At 40.7% G+C, this 23,549-nt stretch overlaps 1 protein-coding gene across 1 annotated transcript in view; it reads left to right on the forward strand.

Annotated features, from left to right (window-relative positions):
- The window catches only part of GRIK3 (glutamate ionotropic receptor kainate type subunit 3), an 849,506-nt gene that overhangs the window by 575,577 nt on the left and 250,380 nt on the right, over positions 1-23,549 (forward strand). The window contains exon 10 of the mRNA XM_073665899.1: positions 10,990-11,193. Coding sequence (XP_073522000.1) covers positions 10,990-11,193 — 204 coding nt within the window. The remainder of the gene's footprint in view (positions 1-10,989; positions 11,194-23,549) is intronic.

A 23,549-nucleotide genomic window follows, 5' to 3' on the forward strand; every position in this document is an offset into this window, starting at 1 on the left:
AGGTTTGGACTCCAACTGGCCTCCATCCTGGCAGTTTTCATGTTTTTAGACATGCACAAAAGTGTAGTCTACCATACTTTTATATATGTCTGAACAATATGAACAGTATTGGGCTGAGTCCAAACTTAATTCTGCATTTTTGCCACACCTTAGTAAATCCACCACAGCTTCCATATTCAAGCCCTGAAAAAGGGGATTAAGGTGCAACCCTCAACGAGGCAAACTGAGTTACTTTGTGATCTGTTTGGCCCAAATTTCAGCAGAATCTGCAAAAAGCCGCAAAAGCATAGTCAACCATGTTTTTGTGCCCACTTCAAGAAGGTGGACATGGCTGCAAAGAGGTCAGGTAAAGGACAAAGTAACTCCATCTGCCTCATTATAGCCAATGGCCTCATTGTGAGTTACACCTGAATATCATTTTTAAGGACTTCAGACACAAGCCTCAATAAGTGTCCCAAACGTGATGTGAACTCGGCTTACAGGGAATTTGTCAGCAGATTCTTGCTACCTCATCTAAGAGCAGCATGATGGATTGAAATAAACCCTGAATCCAATAATTTATCACTTAGCTTATTGGGTGCATAGGTTCTGATGCAATCAGAGCTTTTAGATTGAGTAATGCAGCACAGCTGAGGAAGCTAACCCCGCCCACACCAGCTCCCTGTGCACATACTGTATAGACAATGAGCTGCTCATCACAGGACGGGGCAGAGTCTGACTTGTATGTGCTCTAGCTAGTCACAGCAATAATAATTTCCTAGTGATACATGGAAGGTTTTAAGTAAATAACAGCACGCGGCCTGACATGTGACACATCGTTTACATGGTGCAGAGGTTCTGACACAGTCAGAGTTTTTAGATTGAGTAATGCAGCACAGCTGAGGAAGCTAACCCCGCCCACACCAGCTCCCTGTGTACATACTGTATAGACAGTGAGCTGCTCATCACAGGAGGGGGCAGAGTCGGACTTGTATGCGCTCCAGCTAGTCACAACAATGATAATATCCTAGTGATAAAACCTTCAGTGTAAGTAAACAAATGCATGCAGCCTGACATGTGACACATTGTTGAACTCTGTGTATTAACCCCTACCTCATGCTGTCCTCAGATTACATAGCAAAAGCCTTCTGACAGATTCCTTATAATAGTGAATAGCTCAGTCAGGGTTCTGTTGGGATTTTCGTCAGAATCTTGCTTTTTGAGGATCTCAATGGAAATCTCAACATATTGCTAAGCATAGAGTATTGCATATGTATGAACCTACTTGTTTGTATTTAAAAAGGTTTTCTGGGATTTCTTATAATTTCACATAAGAAATGTTCTCAAATGAAGAAAAAACATTGCTTACTCATTAATCCCCCTACTTTCCCAGAGCCACTTCAGTTATGTTAGAAATTCCCAATATCCTGCAACAAGGATGCCCTGATTGTGGTGGGGTTTAATCACATGGAAAAGCTACTGAATAAACTTCTACATGAGTGACTTCCTATTTTATTTTGCCTTTTCTCAATGCTGATATTAATATGACTTCTTCAAGGATATATATATATATATACAGTACAGACCAAAAGTTTGGACACACCTTCTCATTTAAAGATTTTTCTGTATTTTCATGACTATGAAAATTGTATATTCACACTGAAGGCATCAAAACTATGAATTAACACATGTGGAATTATATACTTAACAAAAAATTGTGAAACAACTGAAAATGTGTCTTATATTCTAGGTTCTTCAAAGTAGCCAGATTTTGCTTTGATGACTGCTTTGCACACTCTTGGCATTCTCTTGATGAGCTTTAAGAGGTAGTCACCGGAAATGGTTTTCACTTCACAGGTGTGCCCTGTCAGGTTTAATAAGTGGGATTTCTTGCCTTATAAATGGGGTTGGGACCATCAGTTGTGTTGTGCAGAAGTCTGTGGGATACACAGCTGATAGTCCTACTGAATAGACTGTTAGAATTTGTATTATGGCAAGAAAAAAGCAGCTAAGTAAATAAAAATGAGTGGCCATCATTACTTTTAGAAATGAAGGTCAGTCAGTGCGAAAAATTGGGAAAACTTTGAAAATGTCCCCAAGTGCAGTTTCACAAACCATCAAGCGCTACAAAGAAACTGGCTCACATGAGGACCGCCCCAGGAAAGGAAGACCAAGAGTCACCTCTGCTTCTGAGGATAAGTTTATCCGAGTCACCAGCCTCAGAAATCGCAGGTTAACAGCAGCTCAGATTAGAGACCAGGTCAATGCCAGACAGAGTTCTAGCAGCAGACACATCTCTTCAACAACTGTTAAGAGGAGACTTTGTGCAGCAGGCCTTCATGGTAAAATAGCTGCTCGGAAACCACTGCTAAGGACAGGCAACAAGCAGAAGAGACTTGTTTGGGCTAAAGAACACAAGGAATGGACATTAGACCAGTGGAAATCTGTGCTTTGGTCTGATGAGTCCAAATTTGAGATCTTTGGTTCCAACCACCATGTCTTTGTGCGACGCAGAAAAGGTGAACGGATGGACTCTACATGCCTGGTTCCCACCGTGAAGCATGGAGGATGAGGTGTGATGATGAGGGGGTGCTTTGCTGGTGACACTGTTGGGGATTTATTCAAAATTGAAGGCATACTGAACCAGCATGGCTACCACAGCATCTTGCAGTGGCATGCTATTCCATCCGGTTTGCGTTTAGTTGGGCCATCATTTATTTTTCAACAGGACAATGACCCCAAACACACCTCCAGGCTGTGTAAGAGCTATTTGACCAAGAAGGAGAATGATGGGGTGCTACGCCAGATGACCTGGCCTCCACAGTCACCAGACCTGAACCCAATTGAGATGGTTTGGGGTGAGCTGGACCGCAGAATGAAGGCGAAAGGGCCAACAAGTGCTAAGCATCTCTGGGAACTCCTTCAAGATTGTTGGAAGACCATTTCCGGTGACTACCTCTTGAAGCTCATCAAGAGAATGCCAAGAGTGTGCAAAGCAGTCATCAAAGCAAAAGGTGGCTACTTTGAAGAACCTAGAATATAAGACATATTTTCAGTTGTTTCACACTTTTTTGTTAAGTATATAATTCCACATGTGTTAATTCACAGTTTTGATGCCTTCAGTGTGAATGTACAATTTTCATAGTCATGAAAATACAGAAAAATCTTTAAATGAGAACGTGTGTCCAAACTTTTGGTCTGTACTGTATATATATATATATATATGACCCATGCAGCAGTAACCCCTTTGGAACAGCAATTTCACAGCTCACAATGTTCCATTTCGAAGGCACCTCAAGCCACAGAATCGATTTAGAAAAGAAGTTGATGCCTTCAAATACAAAGCCTGTGCATTTATAGCAATAAATAAGGAAAGAGGCTGCAAGAAAGAGCATCATGCATTTAAGATTTATCCCAACGTGAAAATGCAAAAAGCAATGCACATTACACGATTTTAAGAGCTACCGCTATTAAAATATGCATACTGCTATTCCATGACAGCAGAAAATTAATAGCAGCTTATGATTTATAAAAGCTGTTGGCTCTTTAATAATTGCATATCTGCATTTTATAAATATATTACTATAAATACAATTTTATTTCTTCTACTAGAGGGCAGCATGTACACAGATGTGTGCAACATATTTTATGCAGACACAATATGTCCCTGTTCTATGGAGCTTATTTTTTAATTCTGCTGTCTGAAAAGCAATGACCTTCACAATGTCACAACTGTAGGTAAAAAAAAGTGGAACAGGTAAGAGTTAACCAGGTAGAAAAAGACACAATTCTGTATTCCACTATCCTGAATGTTATCCTTTTTTTTACATAGTGTACGAAAAGAAGAAATTACTTAGTGAAAGGAAGTGTTTGAAGATATAAGCACTATTTTTAAAATCGGCAAATGTTGGAACTTACACATGAAAAGCATCAATTCAGAATTCACTGTCGTTTCAATAAGTTTTGTATCAATCAATAGCACAATTGAATATACAATACATTTAAATATATCTTATCAGAAAATTAGCTCCTTTCTCTACTTATGAGTCATATCTTCCCCTCCCCCTGTTTCCTGCAATCGCCACTTTAAAAAACAGCTAAAATCCATTTTGGTGTAAACAGTACAACTGCCAGCTCACTGAAGCTGACAAATGAAGCCTATATATGAGAGTGAGGTAGGAGAAGATTGAGATGAGAACAATAAAATCACAAACACAAAGACCAATAGTGCTGCATCCTAGTAAGTGATTCATCTCACATCAGAGCTAGATTCACAACTTCAATGCTCAATCCCCTTTCACAAAAAGATTTGCACAAGAAATGCAAAAATCTCAGTACAGTTAATTGTGAGAAGTGAGCACACTATCTTTGACATTTATCTCACATTTTTTTAATATTGTGCTGCCCTGCTGCTGCTTTCTAATGCATTATGAATGAAATTAATAGTAATTGTAATTTAAATTCAGCAGGACTGATGCCAGCTACACAATATCACTGTTCAATCATACTGAGTCTGGTGCAGCTGCTGGCACATCTCCTATTTCTCTTTCCCACTATAATTTGAATATCTGTATTATTCACAGACTAGTGCACCAATCTTCTTTGCTGCTGAAGTTGTACATCACATTACTCTGTAGAGTATTTGTCTAATGTTTTAGGACTTCTCTATTGCTGAGCTGTGAGCTCAGACAAACTCTCTTTATCCTAAATCACCCTAACATGGCTATTACATTCAATGCCTAGGCTATTAGACAGGCATATGATACTTCCTCCTTATTGGTGGCATTGTTCAATGCACCAGAAGTGATGTCACTCTTCTGTGACTGATGCAATCTTCTGCAATATACAAAAACTTGCACATTTTTTAAATTTATCCATTGGCAACAGTATGACCTGTCAGTGAAGATAAGTGAAAGTATAACAACACAAGCAGAACAATTTTTTTATATTCTTTCTGTGTCAAAGCCAGACTTATACTTTTTCCATCTTTTTGAAATTTTCCAGTTACTTTGCTCTGACTCCCTTTACAAAGTTTATATTTCAGTCCTAATAAAGCTCACATGTATTGTTTACATTTAATACTAGTATTATGCCGATCAGATGTATCTATAGAAGACACAGGCCCCAATTCATTGAGACTGTCGTTTCATAAACCAGTTTTAATGAAGGGTGTGCAGGAATAAGATGCACCAAAATCATTAAGAAGTGCGCTCAAATTAATAATGAATTTGGCTTATCTTCTCAGTGGCATGTGCCTCCATTCACCTCACCAGAAATATTACTCTAGTTAATGACTGGAGTTATATTTCTGGCATATGAAATGTCACCACTTTTGATTAATTTGACAGTCAGACGAAGCCACACACCCTACCGCCTTAGATTCTTATAAGGTCCCCCCATTTTGGTGGAGCTGATGAAAATAGTCTGAAAGCATCAAAAGTCACAAAGTGCTTGTGCAATTTTGCATTGCACATCAATTTTTCAATTGTGTTTTATGCCAGAAAACTGGACTAGTCTGCTTAAGATGATACAATTGTATTCCTTTTAACTGCCCAGCCTTTTTCTTGAAGCATATTTAGATGAGCTAAATCTATGTTATTCTATTTCAGGGTTCATGTTTTTTCCAAAAAAAATAAAACACGGTGACCAAAAATACCTTGTAGCTAAAACATAAGAATAAAGTGAAAGGGAAACTGTCACCAGAAAAAAACAGTATTAACCTGTAGATATGGGGTAAATCTGCAGGTGAATAGCGTTACTAACCTGCTCGGCACCTGACATCAATCATATACAGTATTAAAAAAAGACCCACCTACTATATACAACATTTTATTTAAACTTTAGTAAAAAGGAGGGGCTTCAAAGAAAAATTAAGGTTACAGAGAAGGGGAAATAATGGGAGTTGCCCTACCGTGGTCTCTTATATTATCCCTGCCTTCCAGTGGAGGTTGGCACCCTAATATTGCGATGTGGTGCCCCCGCTCCTCGTCGGCTTTCCCTGCCTGGCCCTATTATGCCCTAAATATATACAACATAAACAAAAAATGCATGAAATGAAGTGACAGGACAATAATAGTGCAGACAATACAAATATAAACTCACGTCGCAAAAAAGATGAAGACCACCCAAAGGATGATTTTGAGCATCAGCCAGTGTGAAGAATATTCAAGACGATCCCATGTCAATCACTGTGCCCTGCTTAGCAGGTTTTATAGAGATCTCCATGTACAGTGTAATTAGACACTGCAGCTTGCAGAGGATGGGGCAGAGGAGGTACAAAAACTTAGAATTATGCCAATCCTGTTACATGGAAAGTTTGTCTTAAAGGTCTCACCTGCCCAGTGCTGGACTGGGACTGGAAAATTAATCCTGGCATTTGGAAAGCATACAGAGCCATGCTGTCCCCCTAATCCAGATGGAGGTCTCGTGCAGCCTGCCGAATCCTAATGGTGTGTAATACACAAATCATTAGGATTTGGCTTTTCTTGCCGGTTGCAGCAGTTGCTGAGATTTGCATACTTGTTGTCACGTGCCTACTAGAGTCTCAGCCACTTTGCTCAGTGTTCTATTCTACTTGGCACGTCTGCAAATGTACAAATCACACACAGTGGGGAAAATAAGTATTTGACAGAATCTAAAAATAAAAAACAGAAAATCACATTGTATGATTTTTAAATAATTAAATTGCATTTTATTGCATGAAATAAGTATTTGATCACCTACCAACAAGCAAGAATTATGACTCTCACAGACCTTTTAGATTTTCTTAAAGAAGCCCTCCTACTCTGCACTCATTACCTGTATTAATTGCACCTGTTTGAACTCATTACCTGTATAAAATACAACTGTCTACACACTCAATCAAGCACACTACAACCTCTCCACCATGGCCAAGACTAAAGAGCTGTCTAAGGACACTATTGAAAACATTGTAGACCTGCACAAGGCTGGGATGGGCTACAAGACAAAAGTCAAGCAGCTTGGTGAGAATGCAACAACTGTTGGCACAATTATTAGAAAATGAAAGAAACACAAGATGACTGTCATTCTTCCTCGGTCTGGGGCTCCATGCAAGATCTCGCCTCTTGGGGTAAAGATGATTCTGAGAAAGGTCAAGAATCAGTCCAGAACTACATGGGAGGACTTGGTCAATGACCTGAAGAGAGCTGGGACCACAGTCTCAAACATTACCGTTAGTAACACAGTATGCAGTCATGGATTAAAATCCTGCAGGGCACACAAGGTCCCCCTGCTCACACCAACACATGTCCAGACTCATTTGAAATTCACCAATGACCATCTGGATGATCCATAGGAGGCATGGGAGAAGGTCATGTGGTCAGATGATACCAAAATAGAACTTTTTGGAATCAATTACACTCTCCGTGTTTGGAGGAAGAAGAAGAATGAGTACAACCCCAAGAACTCTGTCCCAACCGTGAAGCATGATGGGGGAAACATCATACTTTGGGGTGCTTTTCTGTAAAGGGGTCAGGACAACTGCACTGTATTGAAGCGAGGATGGATGGAGTCATGTATCGCGAGATTTTGGCCAACAACCTCCTTCCCTCAGTAAAAGCATTGAAAATGTGTCGCGGCTGGGTCTTCCAGCATGACAATGACCTGAAACACACAGCCAGGACAACTAAGGAGTGGCTCCATAAGAAGCATTTTAAGGTCCAGGAGTGGCCTAGCCAGTCTCCAGACCTGAACCCAATTTAAAATCTTTGGAGGGAGCTAAAACTCAATGTTGCCCAGCGACAGCCCCGAAACCTGAAAGATCTGGTGAAGATGTGTATGGAGGAGTGGGCCAACATCCCTGCTGCAGTGTGTGCAAACCTGGTCAAGAACTAAAGGAAACATCTGACCTTTGTAATTGAAAACAAAGGTTTCTGTATTAAATATTAATTTCTGTTTTTCTATTGTATCAACTACTTATTTCGTGCAATAAAATGCTAATTAATTATATAAAATGCTAATTACTTATGTAAAAATCATACAATGTGATTTTCTGGATTTTTGTAAGATTCTGTCTGTCACAGTTGAAGTGCGCCTACAATAAAAATGACAGACCTCTCCATTCTTTGTAGGTGTGAAAACTCAAAAATCGGCAGAGTATCAAATATTTCCCCCACTGTATATTTGATCATGTTGGAAACGCCAAGCGGACCTGAATCCTAACAGTTTGTAAATTACATACCTTTTGCCAAGTTACGGTGCTTGCCAATAATTTAATCAACCCTTTTTACAAACATGACTGTATCAAGACCTATATTAGTATCAATATTGCAATAAAATAGACAAATAATGCCACCAGTTCATAACCAAATATCACCAGCATATTCAGTAGTGACAATAATGATCATTAATCAGAACCACTAGGGCTGATATTATCACCATATAGTGACAATATAATGGTAATATTTGTTCCATAGCAGGGTTATGCAGACTATATATGTGTATTCTATACAGATACTCACCAGTGACGTTCTCTTAGTCATTCATTTTCCCTTTTTTCCATTTGGCCCTGACCGCCATGAACAATTTTTTCCATCTCTAGCTTGTTCCTGCAAAATTTTCAGAGACATTTTTACCTTACTGCTTTTCTAGCACCTTTCTCACATTTCTCTACACAAACCATATAACACTATAACAAGTGCCCTAGGCAGTAATAAAGCCCCCTCTGGGTTTTTCTTAGTAATAATTACTTCCTTTTGTACCGCATACAATAACAGTACCCACGAGTGGCTGTTTTAATAATTCCCCTTTCTAATGACAATGTACATCCTTATAAAATGCACCCCTTGCTTGCTAATAATAATAATAATAATAATAATAATGCCCTTTTGCTTCCCTATAATGATAATGATCCTCACAGTGCTTCCTTGCAATGATGCTCCACAGCCTCACATATGCAGGTTCCCAAACAATAAGATGGCCCCACATCTCCCTATATATAGTATGATGCCCCATATAAGTGAGTGCTGAGTTGAGTATTAATTTTTTAACACCTTTTCCAGGACTCTCCAATAAAGCAAAATAGTGACCAGCAGCCATTTTGCCTAATTTGCACAAAGCGATTCACAAAAAATCTGGTTTAAGAAGAATTAATCTCTAGACTAGATTGAACAAAAAAGGTACCCTAATTATCAAACAGCATGTGCCACTTTAATAAATTTGGCACAATTTAGGATTGTATAATTTAAGTATAATTAATGGGGTTGATTAGTCTTCTGATGAAAGTGAGCAGTCACTCTATATGACTAAAGACTTCTGAATGCTTACAGCATATGCACCGCATGCTGTCAGGATTCTCCAGTGTGGCCTGTAAGAACGGGCGGTCACGTGTTCACAAATATGTGATTTACATATATACAGTCACGTGCCAACTAGATATGCTTGGCCTCACTCAATACAAGTGAATTGAGTGAGGCTGAGCATGTGTAGTTGGAATGTTGCCAGAAGTATGCAAATTGCATACTTTCGGACACATGATAGCCAGCTATCACGGGAAAACACTATAGAATCCTGACTTTGCATTGTGGACACACTGTAAGTATTAAGAAGTCTGCAGTCACATAAAATGTCTGCTTTCTTTCATCAGAAGACTGGACAACCCTTTAAAGCACCACTCCAGCATTTTTTTTTATTACAGCACAGGAGTGGTGTTACTAAACTAAGTTTCCTGTCCCTAGTCTTATACTTACCAACTGCCGTCATCTGCTCTTCCCAGCACAGCTCTGGTACCACGTTGCCTTCTTGTGATCGCAACTCCTGACTGAATAGGAAGTCAGAAGTAACCATCACCAGCTCCTAATAAAAGATTTTGAGAGCCTCATTCGGGCCTCATTTTGGCTCTCATAGACTTGCGTTGAGTTCTGACTTCCGGATCACTCCAGTAAACATTGGAGCAATACCGCAGGTCAGAAACTGCTGGAGACCAACAGGAGAGGCACTGATAAAGATGAAGACGGCAGCTGGTAATAATACTAGGGGCAGGAAACTTAGATTAGTAGCACTACTCCAGTGCTGCAATAAAAAATACTTAAGTGGAGCTTTATAAGGATTATTCAGGACTTAAGGCCCCGTCACACTTAGCGACGTTGCAACGATCCCAACAACGATACGACCTGTCAGGGATCGTTGCTGCGTCGCTATGTGGTCGCTGGTGAGCTGTCAAACAGGCAGGCTCACCAACAATCAGGGGAGCAGTGACATTGTGGAAAGAATCTTTCCACGATGTCCTGCTCCTGGTTACCAGCCTGCTGAAGCAGGAGCAGGCAGGTAACCATGATAAATATTGGGTTACTAGGGGCACACGCGCACCTAGTAACCCGTTGTTTATCATGGTTACCACTCTGCTACAGTGAGCGGGAGGTTACTGCTCACTTTAGCAGGCTCGTAACCATGATAAACAACGGGTTACTAGGTGCGCTTGTGCCCCTAGTAACCCGATGTTTATCATGGTTACCAGCCTGATCGCTGCTCCCGCTGGTCACACACAGCGATGTGTGCTGACCAGTGGGAGATCAACGACCAAAAAATGGTCCAGGACACTTTGCAGCGATCAGCGACCTCACAGCAGGGGCCTGATCGCTGCAAAGTGTCACACATAGCAACATTGCTGGTGAGGTCGCTGTTGCGTCACCAAAACCGTGACACAGCAGCGATCTTGCTAGCGATCTCGCTATGTGAGACGGGGGCTTAAGGGCCATACACAAAAATGATATAAGAACTTACAGTCAGGTAGTAGCTAACGACCTGCCTGTTCTGCTCAAAGCTGTTCTTTGCTGTATCAGAGAGGTCACAGACCACTCCTGCCAGCGATTCAGTGTCTTCCCCTGACATCACGTTGACAGGGCAGCATCTTCTCTTCCACTCGGCTCTGTTGACAGGGCATCTCTGCCAATGTCATGCTGATTGACATATGGCTCACCACTTGAGAGTTATAATTAATCTGCCTAAGTAAATGCAAAACCTTCAGAAACACAGTTTTTTCTTCTTCAACAGGAGGAGCCTTATGTTATGTTTAAAAGGTCAGATACACCACTCTTTGGAAAGGACCGGTTTGAAGGCTTTTGCATAGATCTCCTAAAGAAGATTTCAGAAATCCTTGGATTTGAATATGATATACGTTTAGTTGAAGATGGCAGATATGGATCTCAAGATGAAAAAGGACAATGGAATGGTCTAGTCAAGGAACTGATTGACCATGTAAGTTAATACTTTGAATTTACTTTATATATCTCTAAAAGTCTAATTGATCTTTAATCTTTTGTGTTGATATGGCTTCTTCCACATTAGACAGTCACTTCGGGTATGCCCTGTAGAAATATAAAAATGCACTAGAGAATGGTGCCTTTTTCCATGAAACATAGAGCAGCTCCAGAATGAAAACTTTCTTTGATGAACTAGACACAACTAGATAGGTGGCTCATTGACTTCAGAATAGTAAAGTGCACTTATTTCAGCCCCTGCTTTCACACATAATTAATTATCCATTGTCTTCATGTGAAAAAAATTGTTAACAATGTAGCCCTTTTAGCTTGTTATGAGACCTACAGTGAAAAAATGTGTCCAAACTTGACAATCCCTTTAAACATATCTTAAAAATGGTAACACTTCTCAATTTCATATTTCTCCAAATAACTATTCTTAGGTAGGCCAGATTACATTACATAAAGACTTGTATTGAAAAATTCTACTTTAACGTTATTCACCAGTTAGAACTTAGACTTAATAATGTTTAAGTCCTCTTCATATCATAAAAAGCTCTGACTCATCAAGCAATTGACTCCACCAGGCCTTTGAAGATGTTCTGTGGTATCTGGCACTAAGATATTATAGATCCTTGAAGTTCTCCAAGTTATCTTGGTGTCTGAATGGATAGATTTATCATTTCAGTAAATCAAGTTGAGATCTGGTAAATTTGTAGGCCAAGTCTACACTTAAGATGTTTTGTCATGCTCCTCAAACCATTACGTGAAATTTTTGTAATGTGTCAGGATTAATTTATGATGCCAAGGGAGGCCACTGTCTTTAGGGAATACCGTTGCCATGAATAGATGTATTTTGTTTGCAGCAAATAGAGATAAGAGAATTGATTTTAAACAAATTGACTTAGTTAAGAATGTCCCAAAATTTGTGAAATCAGAGGAATTTCAATTTTGAACGATTCACTTTTCGCAAATCAAGAAAAATGGAGACAGCCAGCTGTCCATTTTCTTGGATTCTGGTGGACCATGACTGGATTAATAGAAAGATAAGTATTAAACTCTTATATTCATCTCTCCTTAACCCCTGCCATACCTGTCCCACTGCTGCAACACTATGCTCTGCATCCAATCCACCAATCACCACTTTTTCTTTGGGTCTTCCAGTAGCTACTGCTATTGCTAAATAAAAACTACATAATGGTTGCAACGCACTTCACTGACATGCACCTTATCTCACAAAATCACTTGGGTATTGGTGCATATCATTGACAGATGTCACCCCTTACATAACAGTGTAGGGCCAACTTGGAAGACTTTGAGGGAAAAAAAAGAAGGAAGATTAGGCTAAATGATAACTGGACACGTAGCTGGGAATGGTGGCAGTGGGACAGATATGAAGAGGGCTATGGGAAGGTGAATATAAAAGTTTATTTTTTCAACCCTGCTACCATCCTTTCTCCCACACAAATTCAATTCTCCGTATAATATAAAAGAAAAAGTTATTCATTAGACCAAGCTACCTTCTTTTATTGCCCCATAGTCCAGTTCTGATGTTTGGGTGTGGACTGAAGTCAGCATGGGTACTCTGCCTGCTCGGGGGCTAAGTGGCCCTATATGCAGCAAGCTGTAATACACTGTGGGTTCTATCATGAGCATCATTAACGCTTAGCAATTCGTACTAAAGTACCTCTTCTGTGGGACTGTAACATTCACTTCCTATTCACATTAGTGAGCTGTGTGAACTGTGGAAGCCCAACGTCCTGTCTTTGGATGTCCTTTAATCAGTATTTATAGGTGCTATCCAAGACATGGCGGGAACAGCCAACAGTGCTCTGACCCAGGCATCTAGCTTTTACGATGTAATTGGCTCATGTAAAGGCCCCGTCACACTAAGCGACGCTACAGCGATCCCGACAGCGATACGACCTGTCAGGGATCGTTGCTGCGTCACTATGTGGTCGCTGGTGAGATATCAAACAGTCAGATCTTCCCAACGACGCAGCAATGATGCGGCGACCCATAGCGACCTGTATAACGATGCACGCCTATGTGTTTCTGTGTCTGAGTCGCCAACGAGGTCGTTGGTAAGGTGTCAAACACACCGATGCATGCTACCTAGCGGGACCTCAATGATCAAAAAAAGGTCCAGGCCATTCCAACACGACCAGCGATCTCACAGCAGGGGCCTGGTCGCTGCTACATGTCAAACGTAGTGAGATTGCTACTGAGGTCGCTGTTGCGTCACAAAACTTGTGACTCAGTAGCGATCTCGCTAGCGATCTCGCTTAGTGAGACGGGGCCTTAACACTTGACTATTTTCCTGCTTTCAACACATCAACTTCCATAATTAACTGTTCACTTATTGCCTAACGTATCCCACAACTTGACAGATTCCATTGTTATTATTATTATTATTTATATAGCACCATTGATTCCATGGTGCTGTACATGAGGAGGGGTTACATACCAAATAAAGATATCACTTACAGTAAACTAACAATGATAGACTGGTACGGAGGGAAGAGGACCCTGCCCTTTTGAGCTTACATTCTACAAGAACGGGGAAGGAGACAGTAGGTTGGGTGTTACAAAATTAGCTACATCATTCACCTAACCTATCTAAAGTTTTTATTTCTTAATGCTCTATGACATATATGTATTTATATAGATATATATATAGATATATTTTTCTGTTCTTTCATGACTATGAAAATTGTACATTCTCACTGAAGGCATCAAAACTATGAATTAACACATGTGGAATTATATACTTAACAAAAAAGTGTGAAACAACTGAAAATAAGTCTTATATTCTAGGTTCTTCAAAGTAGCCACCTTTTGCTTTGATGACTGCTTTGCACACTCTTGGCATTCTCTTGATGAGCTTCAAGAGGTAGTCACCGGAATTGGTCTTCCAACAATCTTGAAGGAGTTCCCAGAGATGCTTAGTACTTGTTGGCCCTTTTGCCTTCACTCTCTGGTCTAGCTCACCCCCCCCAAACCAGCTCGATTGGGTTCAGGTTTGGTGACTGTGGAGCCCAGGTCATCTGGCGTAGCACCCCATCACTCTCCTTCTAGGTCAAATAGCCCTTACACAGCTTGGAGGTGTGCTTGGAGTCAATGTCCTGTTGAAAAATAAATGATGGTCCAGCTAAACGCAAACCGGATGGAATAGCATGCCGCTGAAAGATGCTGTGATAGCTATGCTGGTTCAATATGCCTTCAATTTTGAATACATCCCCAACAGTGTCACCAGCAAAGCACCCCCACACCATCACACCTCCTCCTCCATGCTTCACGGTGGGAACCAGGCATGTAGAGTCCATCCGTTCACCTTTTCTGCGTCGCACAAAGACACGGTGGTTGGAGCCAAAGATCTCAAATTTGGACTCATCAGACCAAAGCACAGATTTCCACTGGTCTAATGTCCATTCCTTGTGTTCTTTAGCCCAAACAAGTCTCTTCTGCTTGTTACCTGTCCTTAGCAGTGGTTTCCTAGCAGCTATTTTACCATGAAGGCCAGCTGCACAAAGTCTCCTCTTAACAGTTGTGGTAGAGATGTGTCTGCTGCTAGAACAATGTGTGGCATTGACCTGGTCTCTAATCTGAGCTGCTGTTAACCTGCGATTTCTAAGGCTGGTGACTCGGATAAACTTATCCTCAGAAGCAGAGATGACTCTTGGTCTTCCATTCCTGGTGCGGTCCTCATGTGAGCCAGTTTCTTTGTAGCGCTTGATGGTTTTTGCAACTGCACTTGGGGACACTTTCAAAGTTTTCCCAATTTTTCGGACTGACTGACCTTCATTTCTTTAAGTAATGATGGCCACTCGTTTTTCTTTACTTAGCTGCTTTTTTCTTGCCATAATACAAATTCTAACAGTCTATTCAGTAGGACTATCAGCTGTGTATCCACCTGACTTCTTCACAGCACAACTGATGGTCCCAACCCCATTTATAAGGCAAGAAATCCCACTTATTAAACCTGACAGGGCACACCTGTGAAGTGAAAACCATTTCCAGTGACTACCTCTTGAAGCTCATCAAGAGAATGCCAAGAGTGTGCAAAGCAGTCATCCAATCAAAAGGTGGCTACTTTGAAGAACCTAGAATATAAGTCATATTTTCAGTTGTTTCACACTTTTTTGTTAAGTATATAATTCCACATGTGTTAATTCATAGTTTTGATGCCTTCAGTGTGAATGTACAATTTTCAAAGTCATGAAAATACAGAAAAATCTTTAAATGAGAAGGTGTGTCCAAACTTTTGGTCTGTACTGTATATATATGTATATATATATATAGTTTATATACATATATATATACAGTATATACTATATATATATATATATATATATACATATATATATATATATATACACCATATATATATGTGTGTGTGTTGGCTGTGTTACATGTGTGTATATCATCATCAATATCACTGGCAGTGTTATTTCAGATGCACAATCCTGCCCTTCTATCCTGGCATCCTTTGTTCGGCCTTCCCACTCGCGAAAGATGCATACTTCCAGTAATATTCCGACTAGACGTGCGCATGCCTAGCTAGAATATTGCCGGAAATATGGAAATTAATTGCTTGTTTTCACATGAATGTCCGCTGTCACTGCTATGACCAGAGAATCTCCACAATGTGTGGGGCGCACGCTTTGAGGATTCAGAAGTCTGCAGTATCATAGAGTGACTGCAGACTTTAAGCCAAAGACCAGACAATGCCTTTAATATTCTGACAATTTTCATCCTCTAAGTAAAATGCAGATTTTCTGTGTACTCATTCATGCATGTATTGATTTACCATTTGTATAATAATACAAAATAGAGACAAAACAATAATTAATGTTATAGTTGTGATAATTGCAAATGATAGACATACTGTACTACCATACGACAATTATTTTACATTAAGAAATAATAAATAGTAAATGTATGCTTTTAACAATGGAAATTTAATTAGAAGCTGTAACTGGATATATGTAATTAAGGAAGATACAAAATACAGTGGTTAGTCCGGTGTATGATGGCGACAATTTCAAAAACCTACCTTTGAAACACAAAGCATACCCTTTAAATAGATAAAGACCTCAAAGATATATATATATATATATATATATATATATATATATATATATATATATATAATTCTTTTTTATTAGCACATTCTTTTTAATCCTTATCCATCAATGTTGTCTTGCAAATTTTTTGTTATACTCATAAAGTATAATCACATTCATAACAAATAATTGGAGCTGAAGCGACAGAGCCAGTTGAGGGTTAAATGCTTTTTATTTAGCTGTTCTTGTATTCTGAAATTACCCCTACTGTTCCACATGCAATCACTGATTCACTTTTCAAGGGAGAAAAGGTTACTGAGAAATTTCAGATAATTTCATTGGTTAAACTAGTGAGAGCCATTTTAATGGATGCAATGTCCTCTGCTTTACCAAGAGCCGTCATTATTAGAATTATGAAAGCAGGTCTCCATGGCAACAAGCTCTCCCGCTAATCAAGCTTTGATTGGTCAGCTCAGACGCTCCAATTTTCTGAGTTCTTTAATGTCTATTTAATTGCAGAAAACGCAATAACATTAGAGTTTGGGGAACTTGAAGACACTCACCCCAGTCAAGCTATAACACATTAAAGCAAGGTCTTTGGAGCTATCCCCACGTTTTAATTCCTCATAGGACTACGAGTGCCCTGATTTTCAAAGGCAACTCTCAGATGTGATCATGACAAAGTCAGGAGAATGGAAGAAATCGTTCTTTTTCTACATGCGGTTAAAGTTGGCACCATAATTATGGAAAAGTACAAGTGGTCATTATTTTCATTATATGCCTTTTTATTTTTATTTGCTGATTTGTTCATGTATTCCCCATGTCAACTGCAGCTGCTTTCACTGTATTCCGCAGTTTCCAAGCAACTCTGTGGCCCTAGAAATCTTAGAACAATAAGATGTGTGAGACAGTGACCACATTGTCAGTGACCACAGTGACAGTGACCGTCTCTCTCATTGGAAGCAGTTGTTGACTTTTAGACATACACAAATGATGGCGTGTTCATGCTGCTTTGTGTGGAAAAAAAGTCTACCGTCTACATAAGATTCAATACCAGCTCTTGCTGTAAATGTAACACACGACAACGGCAGCCATATGAGCACTCAACTTACCATTTACTTTGTTTCCATACATTGTGGAGGACTTAGGTAAGAATACCTGTTAGCCATTAGCCTTGCATAGCTCAAAAAGAAAAAACAGGTTTCAAGCACTCTGAAGGCCATTGAACTGAATTGAACTACATTGCTGGTTTTGTTCAGTGTTTCCTCTATGTGTTGATGCGTTTAGAAAGTAATGATCACTAGAAAAACACAAAGGCCTGGTTATGTTAACATTTCTTGCTTTACAACAAGGTCATTACATTGATATTGCGCTGCAGTGATAATAACTCACAAAAACATATTAATATATTTTCATATATATACAGTTAGTGTCACGTAGTGTCAAGGGACTGTGGGCACCTACCCGATACCTCGAACTAGGGATACCCTCGTCTTTCCCTGTCCCCCAGATTACTCCTGAAGGTGGAGATGCCGGGTTCTCGTACCTATCTATGCTCCTAACTTAACCTTTATCTGATCCCTCCTCCACCCAGGGAGGTGAGTGGCTGAAGTGTGCTGAAAAACACTAACCAGACAGACAGGGTAAACAGGGATAAAAGAAAACTGCAATCATACAAATATACTTACAAAACAACAAATTGGGTAACAGAGGATGTATAGGAAGGGGAAACCAAATGTGAGAGGATAAGGATTAACACACAAACCAATTCCATGCAGCAATCGCCAGAAATACTCTCCAACAGCCAACTCGAAACACTGAACTTTCTCCTTCACCACCAAACCAGGTAGTAGAACTATCACTGTCACCTCCCAAGTGCCAGTGCCAAGCATATATACCAGAGGTGAGTGGCCAACACTGAACAGCTGAGACAATCCAGGATGGAGAGCTCCAGGAGATCAACTGAACTGATTAATCCTTGCCATGACAGCAAAGAAACCTGCTCTGTTTAATAGGATGGTGAAACAGTTCTAGTAAGTGCAGGAGTTTGTGCAACCAGGTGCCGAAATCTTCTGGCCCCTCTCTGTTGTGGTATTCCCGTGACAGTTAGATCCAGAGAAATTTGAACAGTGATCCAAGTTTTAGTATTTTAGCTGTTTACCAAAACATATCCAAGATACAGTTATATAATCAATATGGGCTTAAAGTGTAGACTCACAGCTTTAATTTGACGATATTCTTATCCTAATTGGAGTAAGGGTTTAGAGATTACACCTATTTAATATGTAGCTACCTCTTTTTAAAGGGACCAAATGTAATTAAACAATTATCTCAAAAGCTCTTTAATGGGCTGCATGGGCTATTCTCTTGTTAATTATTCATCAATTAAACAGGTAAAAGGTCTGGACCTAATTCCAGGTGTGGAATTTGCATTTGAAAGCTGTTGCTGTTGTGAACCCACAACTCAAAGGTGCTCTCCTTGGAAGAGAAACAGATCACCATTAGGCTGATTAAAAAAGAATAAATCCATCAGCTAGATAGCAGAAATGTTAGGAGTGGCCAAATCTACAGTTTGGAACATTCTGTAAAAAAAGAGTACACTGGTGAGCTTGGAAACTCAAAAAGTAAAGAGAGGAGAGAACAAGGCGCAATGGGTGACTCAGTATTTCAATTTGTAGAGGGGTGTGGGGATGGCTACTAACCTTATAAAGTTGTGCACCTCTGCACAACCCCAGTGTAAAGCTCCACAAGCTCCGCTCTGTTGGTGGCTGTCATCTATTTCCAGCGGCGTTCACAGATCCTGATCTCTTGGTGGTATATCACGTGGTCAGGTTAGTAGCATGTAATGCCGAGATAGACGCCCAGCTTCACCAACACCCCAGGCAGCGCTCCGGAGGGGTTAAGGCAGCGCAGCTTGGAAAACCAGGGTAGTAATTTTAATTAAATTGCTCCCACAGGTGAAAAAACAATAGATTAAAGGCAGCTCTACCGCACCCCAACAGGGGGAAAAGGACAATCAGTGAATATGAATAGCGGTACCAGAGCGCCAATAACAGGGCAAAAATATTAAAGGACTGATTTATTAATACACACACAACGCGTTTCGGTGGACACACCTGATGAAGGTGGCTGTGTCCACCGAAACGCGTTGTGTGTGTATTAATAAATCAGTCCTTTTAATACTTTTGCCCTGTTATTGGCGCTCTGGTACCGCTATTCATATTCACTGATTGGAAACTCAAAAAGGCCTTGACGTCTATGGAAGATAAAGGTGGCTGATGATCACAGAATCCTTTTCATGGTGAAGAAGAACCCTTTCACAACATCCAACCATGTAAAGAACACTCTCTAGGAAGTAGGTATTTCAGTATCAAAGTCTTCTATAAACAGAAGATTTCATGAGAGTAAATACAGAGGGTTCACAACAAGGTGGAAACCATTAATCAGCCTTAAAAATACAAAGGCCAGATTAAACTTTGCCAAAAGAAACATCTAAAGAAGCCGGGCCAGCTATGGAAAAGCATTCTTTAGACAGATGAAACTGTTGTTGTATCTTGTAGTACTTATCAGGAATCCATTTGATTGGCTTCAAATTTATTCTGCAGTGATCCCCAAAAGAGAGCCAATGTTATTAAGAACTCTCTTCAGGACATCGACATGGAGTCCCGTAAATGATGATATAGCCCCTACAGATGAGCCCTAATTTCAACATAATTGAGTCTGTCTGTGATTACATGAGGAGACAGAAGAGTTAGCCTTGGTGATGTAGGACCCAGAGATGAAGGCTCCAAGACAGATAGACAGATAGTGCTGAGCGGTTTCTTTAATGGGCGCAGTTTTGGGGTCCCAATTTTAGGAATGACTGAAAGTGCTGGGTTGGACTGGTCATTACCATATTCTCCTATCCAGGTTTTGCAGCCCATATAAAGCCCATATAAAAGGCAGATGAGTTGCCTCATTCAGTATTCTGTGTGTGGGAGGAGGGAAGGACCTTGTGGAGTTGGTTAATCTCTGCCAGAGATTCAGAGTGGACTATAATCTGTTCTGGTGAGCCCGAACTGCCATATATTTGTTGGCACAGAAACAATTTATTTTCTGTTATACAGTAGTGTTCAAAATAATAGCAGTATGTTCAAAAACATGAGTTAAGCACAAAATCTTTATAATAGATTTTATTTCCATTGCATATTGTTTTCTAATTCAAAACATGAAGAGAAAAGTATATAATATTAACTACTTTACAGAAAATTGCAAAAAATTAACATTGGGCTTTTCTAAAAAATAGCAGTGTCTGCATTTGTCTTTACAAACTCACAATATGTACTCTTTTTTGAGGATTTAGCATGCCTGTGAATCATTAACCTAATATTTAGTTGTATACCCACAGTTATTTAGAACTGCTTCACATCTATGTTGCATAGAGTCAACCAACTTCTGGTACCTGTCAACTGTCATTCCAGCCCAGGATGCTTTGACTACATCGCACAATGTTTTGGCATTTGTTGCCTTTGCCTCAGAAACGTCATTTTTGATGTGACCCCACAAGTGTTCTGTCGGATCAAGGTCTGGGGATTGGGCTGGCCACTCCATAACCTCTATTTTGTTGGAATGGAACCAAGATTTTGCTCGTTTACTGGTGAGTTTAGGGTCACTGTCTTGTTGAAACACCCCTTTCAAGGGTATATCCTCTTCAGCATCAGGCAACATGACCTCTTCAAGTATTTTAATATATGCAAACCGGTCTATGAGCCCTGGTATGCGGAAAATGGGCCAGCACCAGAGTAAGAGAAACATGCCCATATCATGATGCTTGCACCACCATGCTTCACTGTCTTCAGAGTGTACTGTGGCTTTAATGAGTAACATACAAATAAGGGAAAGAGAATTTGCAAACATATGATTGGTGGGTACTGACTTCTTCATTTTTTACATTAGTTTATACACAAGAACACCATACATGTAGAAGTTGTGCCATGTTGGGAATTACAGCTTTCTACCTTTCAAATGAATAGGAAGAAGCCACATTATCCAGCACAATTTAAGAGATTTTGTTGGATATGATCTTAATTAGAAAAGGAGATTACACCTCTCCTGTGAGAGCAAAGCATGAAGCATATTGTAATCCAGTATGCCCAATTCTTTTTTCCCTTCATGGGTGGCACATAAGATACCAATGATATATTGTAGTTGGCCGGTCTAAGCAAAACAGACCAAACTATATGTTGGATTACCTTATTCTTTAGTAATCTTTGAAAACTTGAACTATCTAGAATAATTTAACCATCTGAGCAGCTCATTCTACTATGATCCCTTTAAACAAGGTTATGAAATACTACTAGTGTTGAGCGAGCACTAAAATGCTCGGGTGCTCGAAGCTCGGGCCGAGCTCACCGTGATACTCGGGTGCTCGACCCGAGCAACGAGCCCAATGTTAGTCTATGGGAGACCCGAGCATTTTTGCGGCAGCACCCCCGGCAGTCTCTAGAAAGCCTAAAAAGTGCCCAAAACGATAGTGACAGTGCTCAAATGACATGGGGACAGCATGGGGATCGCCCCAGGAAGCATTTCTGACCCCCAGGTCACTGCTGTCAACAACGTGGTCAGAGGTATTAAGCCACTTTTACAGGCTCACAATAAAACATTCAAAAATGAAACTGAAACGAATTTCCTCTGAAATATGTTAAGGAACATCCTTTCCAGGGTAAAGACTTGTGTATAAGGTAAAATAAATAACCAAAATCAAAAATACTCCTCCACACCTTGGGCTATGTTCACAAGTAGCATGTTTTATGCGTTTTTGCTCTTTTGTATTGCTTTCAACCGTGACAAATGCATTGACCGGGAAATGTCATTTTAACATTTTACAACCTTATCTGGCCATGTGCTGTGTGACACATGCATACAGTGCTGAAAAGACATGGGAACAGGATGGGGAAGACCCCTGGAAGCATCTCTGACACCCAGGTCACTGCCTAAATGTGTGCCCATCAGAAGTGATCCTTGCCGCATCAGAAGATGCAGACTTGCAGCTATCTCCATGCAAGTCCTTGTCCCAGGGCAGTGTTCAATTATACCGCCCCCATTCCTTGCAATGCAAGCTCAAGTATGCAGCCTGCCACCCACCCACCCCAGGCTGCAATACCATACTGCTTTCTTGTTTGCACTTGAAATTGGGCCTTTTAGGCATGTGGAGGTGGAATCTGGCCACCACGTCATGGCTGCGTCGGTGGCCTGGTATCCATACTCTGTCCCCAGCAGCCCGGTGGCCGGGTGTGCACGCTTGGTCCCCAGCCGCCAGGGGGCGGCCGGGCTCCCACACACGGTCCCCAGTCACCTGGGGGCGGCCGGGTGTCCATAATCGGTCCCCAGCCTAACCACAAACACGTGGACAAGGGAATGTGGCCGGGGATGGTCAATCTCACTGATGCCTTCACACTGGGTTAATATTGTGGAAGCCAGGACACACTTTGACACTGGGATGCAACATGTCCTCCAGACATAGAGGATTGCGGGTCCTGGGTCAATCAGGCTTCAACGCAAAGTTCAGAAGGTAGACAGCAGCAGTGGTCGACCTCCTACACAATGAGTAAATTATTCATGATCATGCGGCCATCCATCTCCTTAGCTTTCTGTTCCTTGGAATGCAAGCGCATGTATGTAGTAGCGGCTAGGCCTGAGGTGGTCAGCGTTTTGGCGCATATCCTACCTCCTCAGAGGATTGCTGGATGTTTTCCTGCTACTATTCCAGTTCTATGACTCCCGTTAAAACAAAGCTTCAGGTGATGAATGATGGATGAGGTGGTGGCAAAGGAAAAGAGCAGGAGGAACAGGGACCATTCACATCAATATCAGACCAGTCACATCAATATCAGACCAGTCAACCACACATGTCTTGTAGGATATGTTTCTGTACCAAAAGGAGTGGCTAAACAGTTATAGGGCATACAGTGAGTGCAATGCCTACAAAAAATTTCGAGGCACTCCAATGCCCCTTGGAAGTGACATGGAGGTCAGAGGGCCATAACTAAACCGTTTTTTCCATTTATAGCAACTGGGTCTCCTGTACACTGTTGGCCTAAGCAGTGAATGGAAGGCTTTCCAAAAATTATGAGGAACTGCAATGCCCCTTGAAACAGACGTGGATTACAGCGTACTAAAAACCTTCTACCCATTATTGGGAAGTGGGTCTCCCTTAGTGTCTGCCTATGCATTGAAAAGCAAAAGCTGACTAAAATTAGGAGGAAATGCAATGCCCTTTGGAAGAGTCGTGGAGGTCGCAGTAGCTTAA

The sequence above is a fragment of the Phyllobates terribilis genome, unplaced genomic scaffold (assembly GCF_046119375.1).
Source record: "Phyllobates terribilis strain yellow unplaced genomic scaffold, ASM4611937v1 Scaffold_2__4_contigs__length_985480577, whole genome shotgun sequence".
In the NCBI taxonomy this organism is placed as follows: Eukaryota; Metazoa; Chordata; class Amphibia; order Anura; family Dendrobatidae; genus Phyllobates; species Phyllobates terribilis.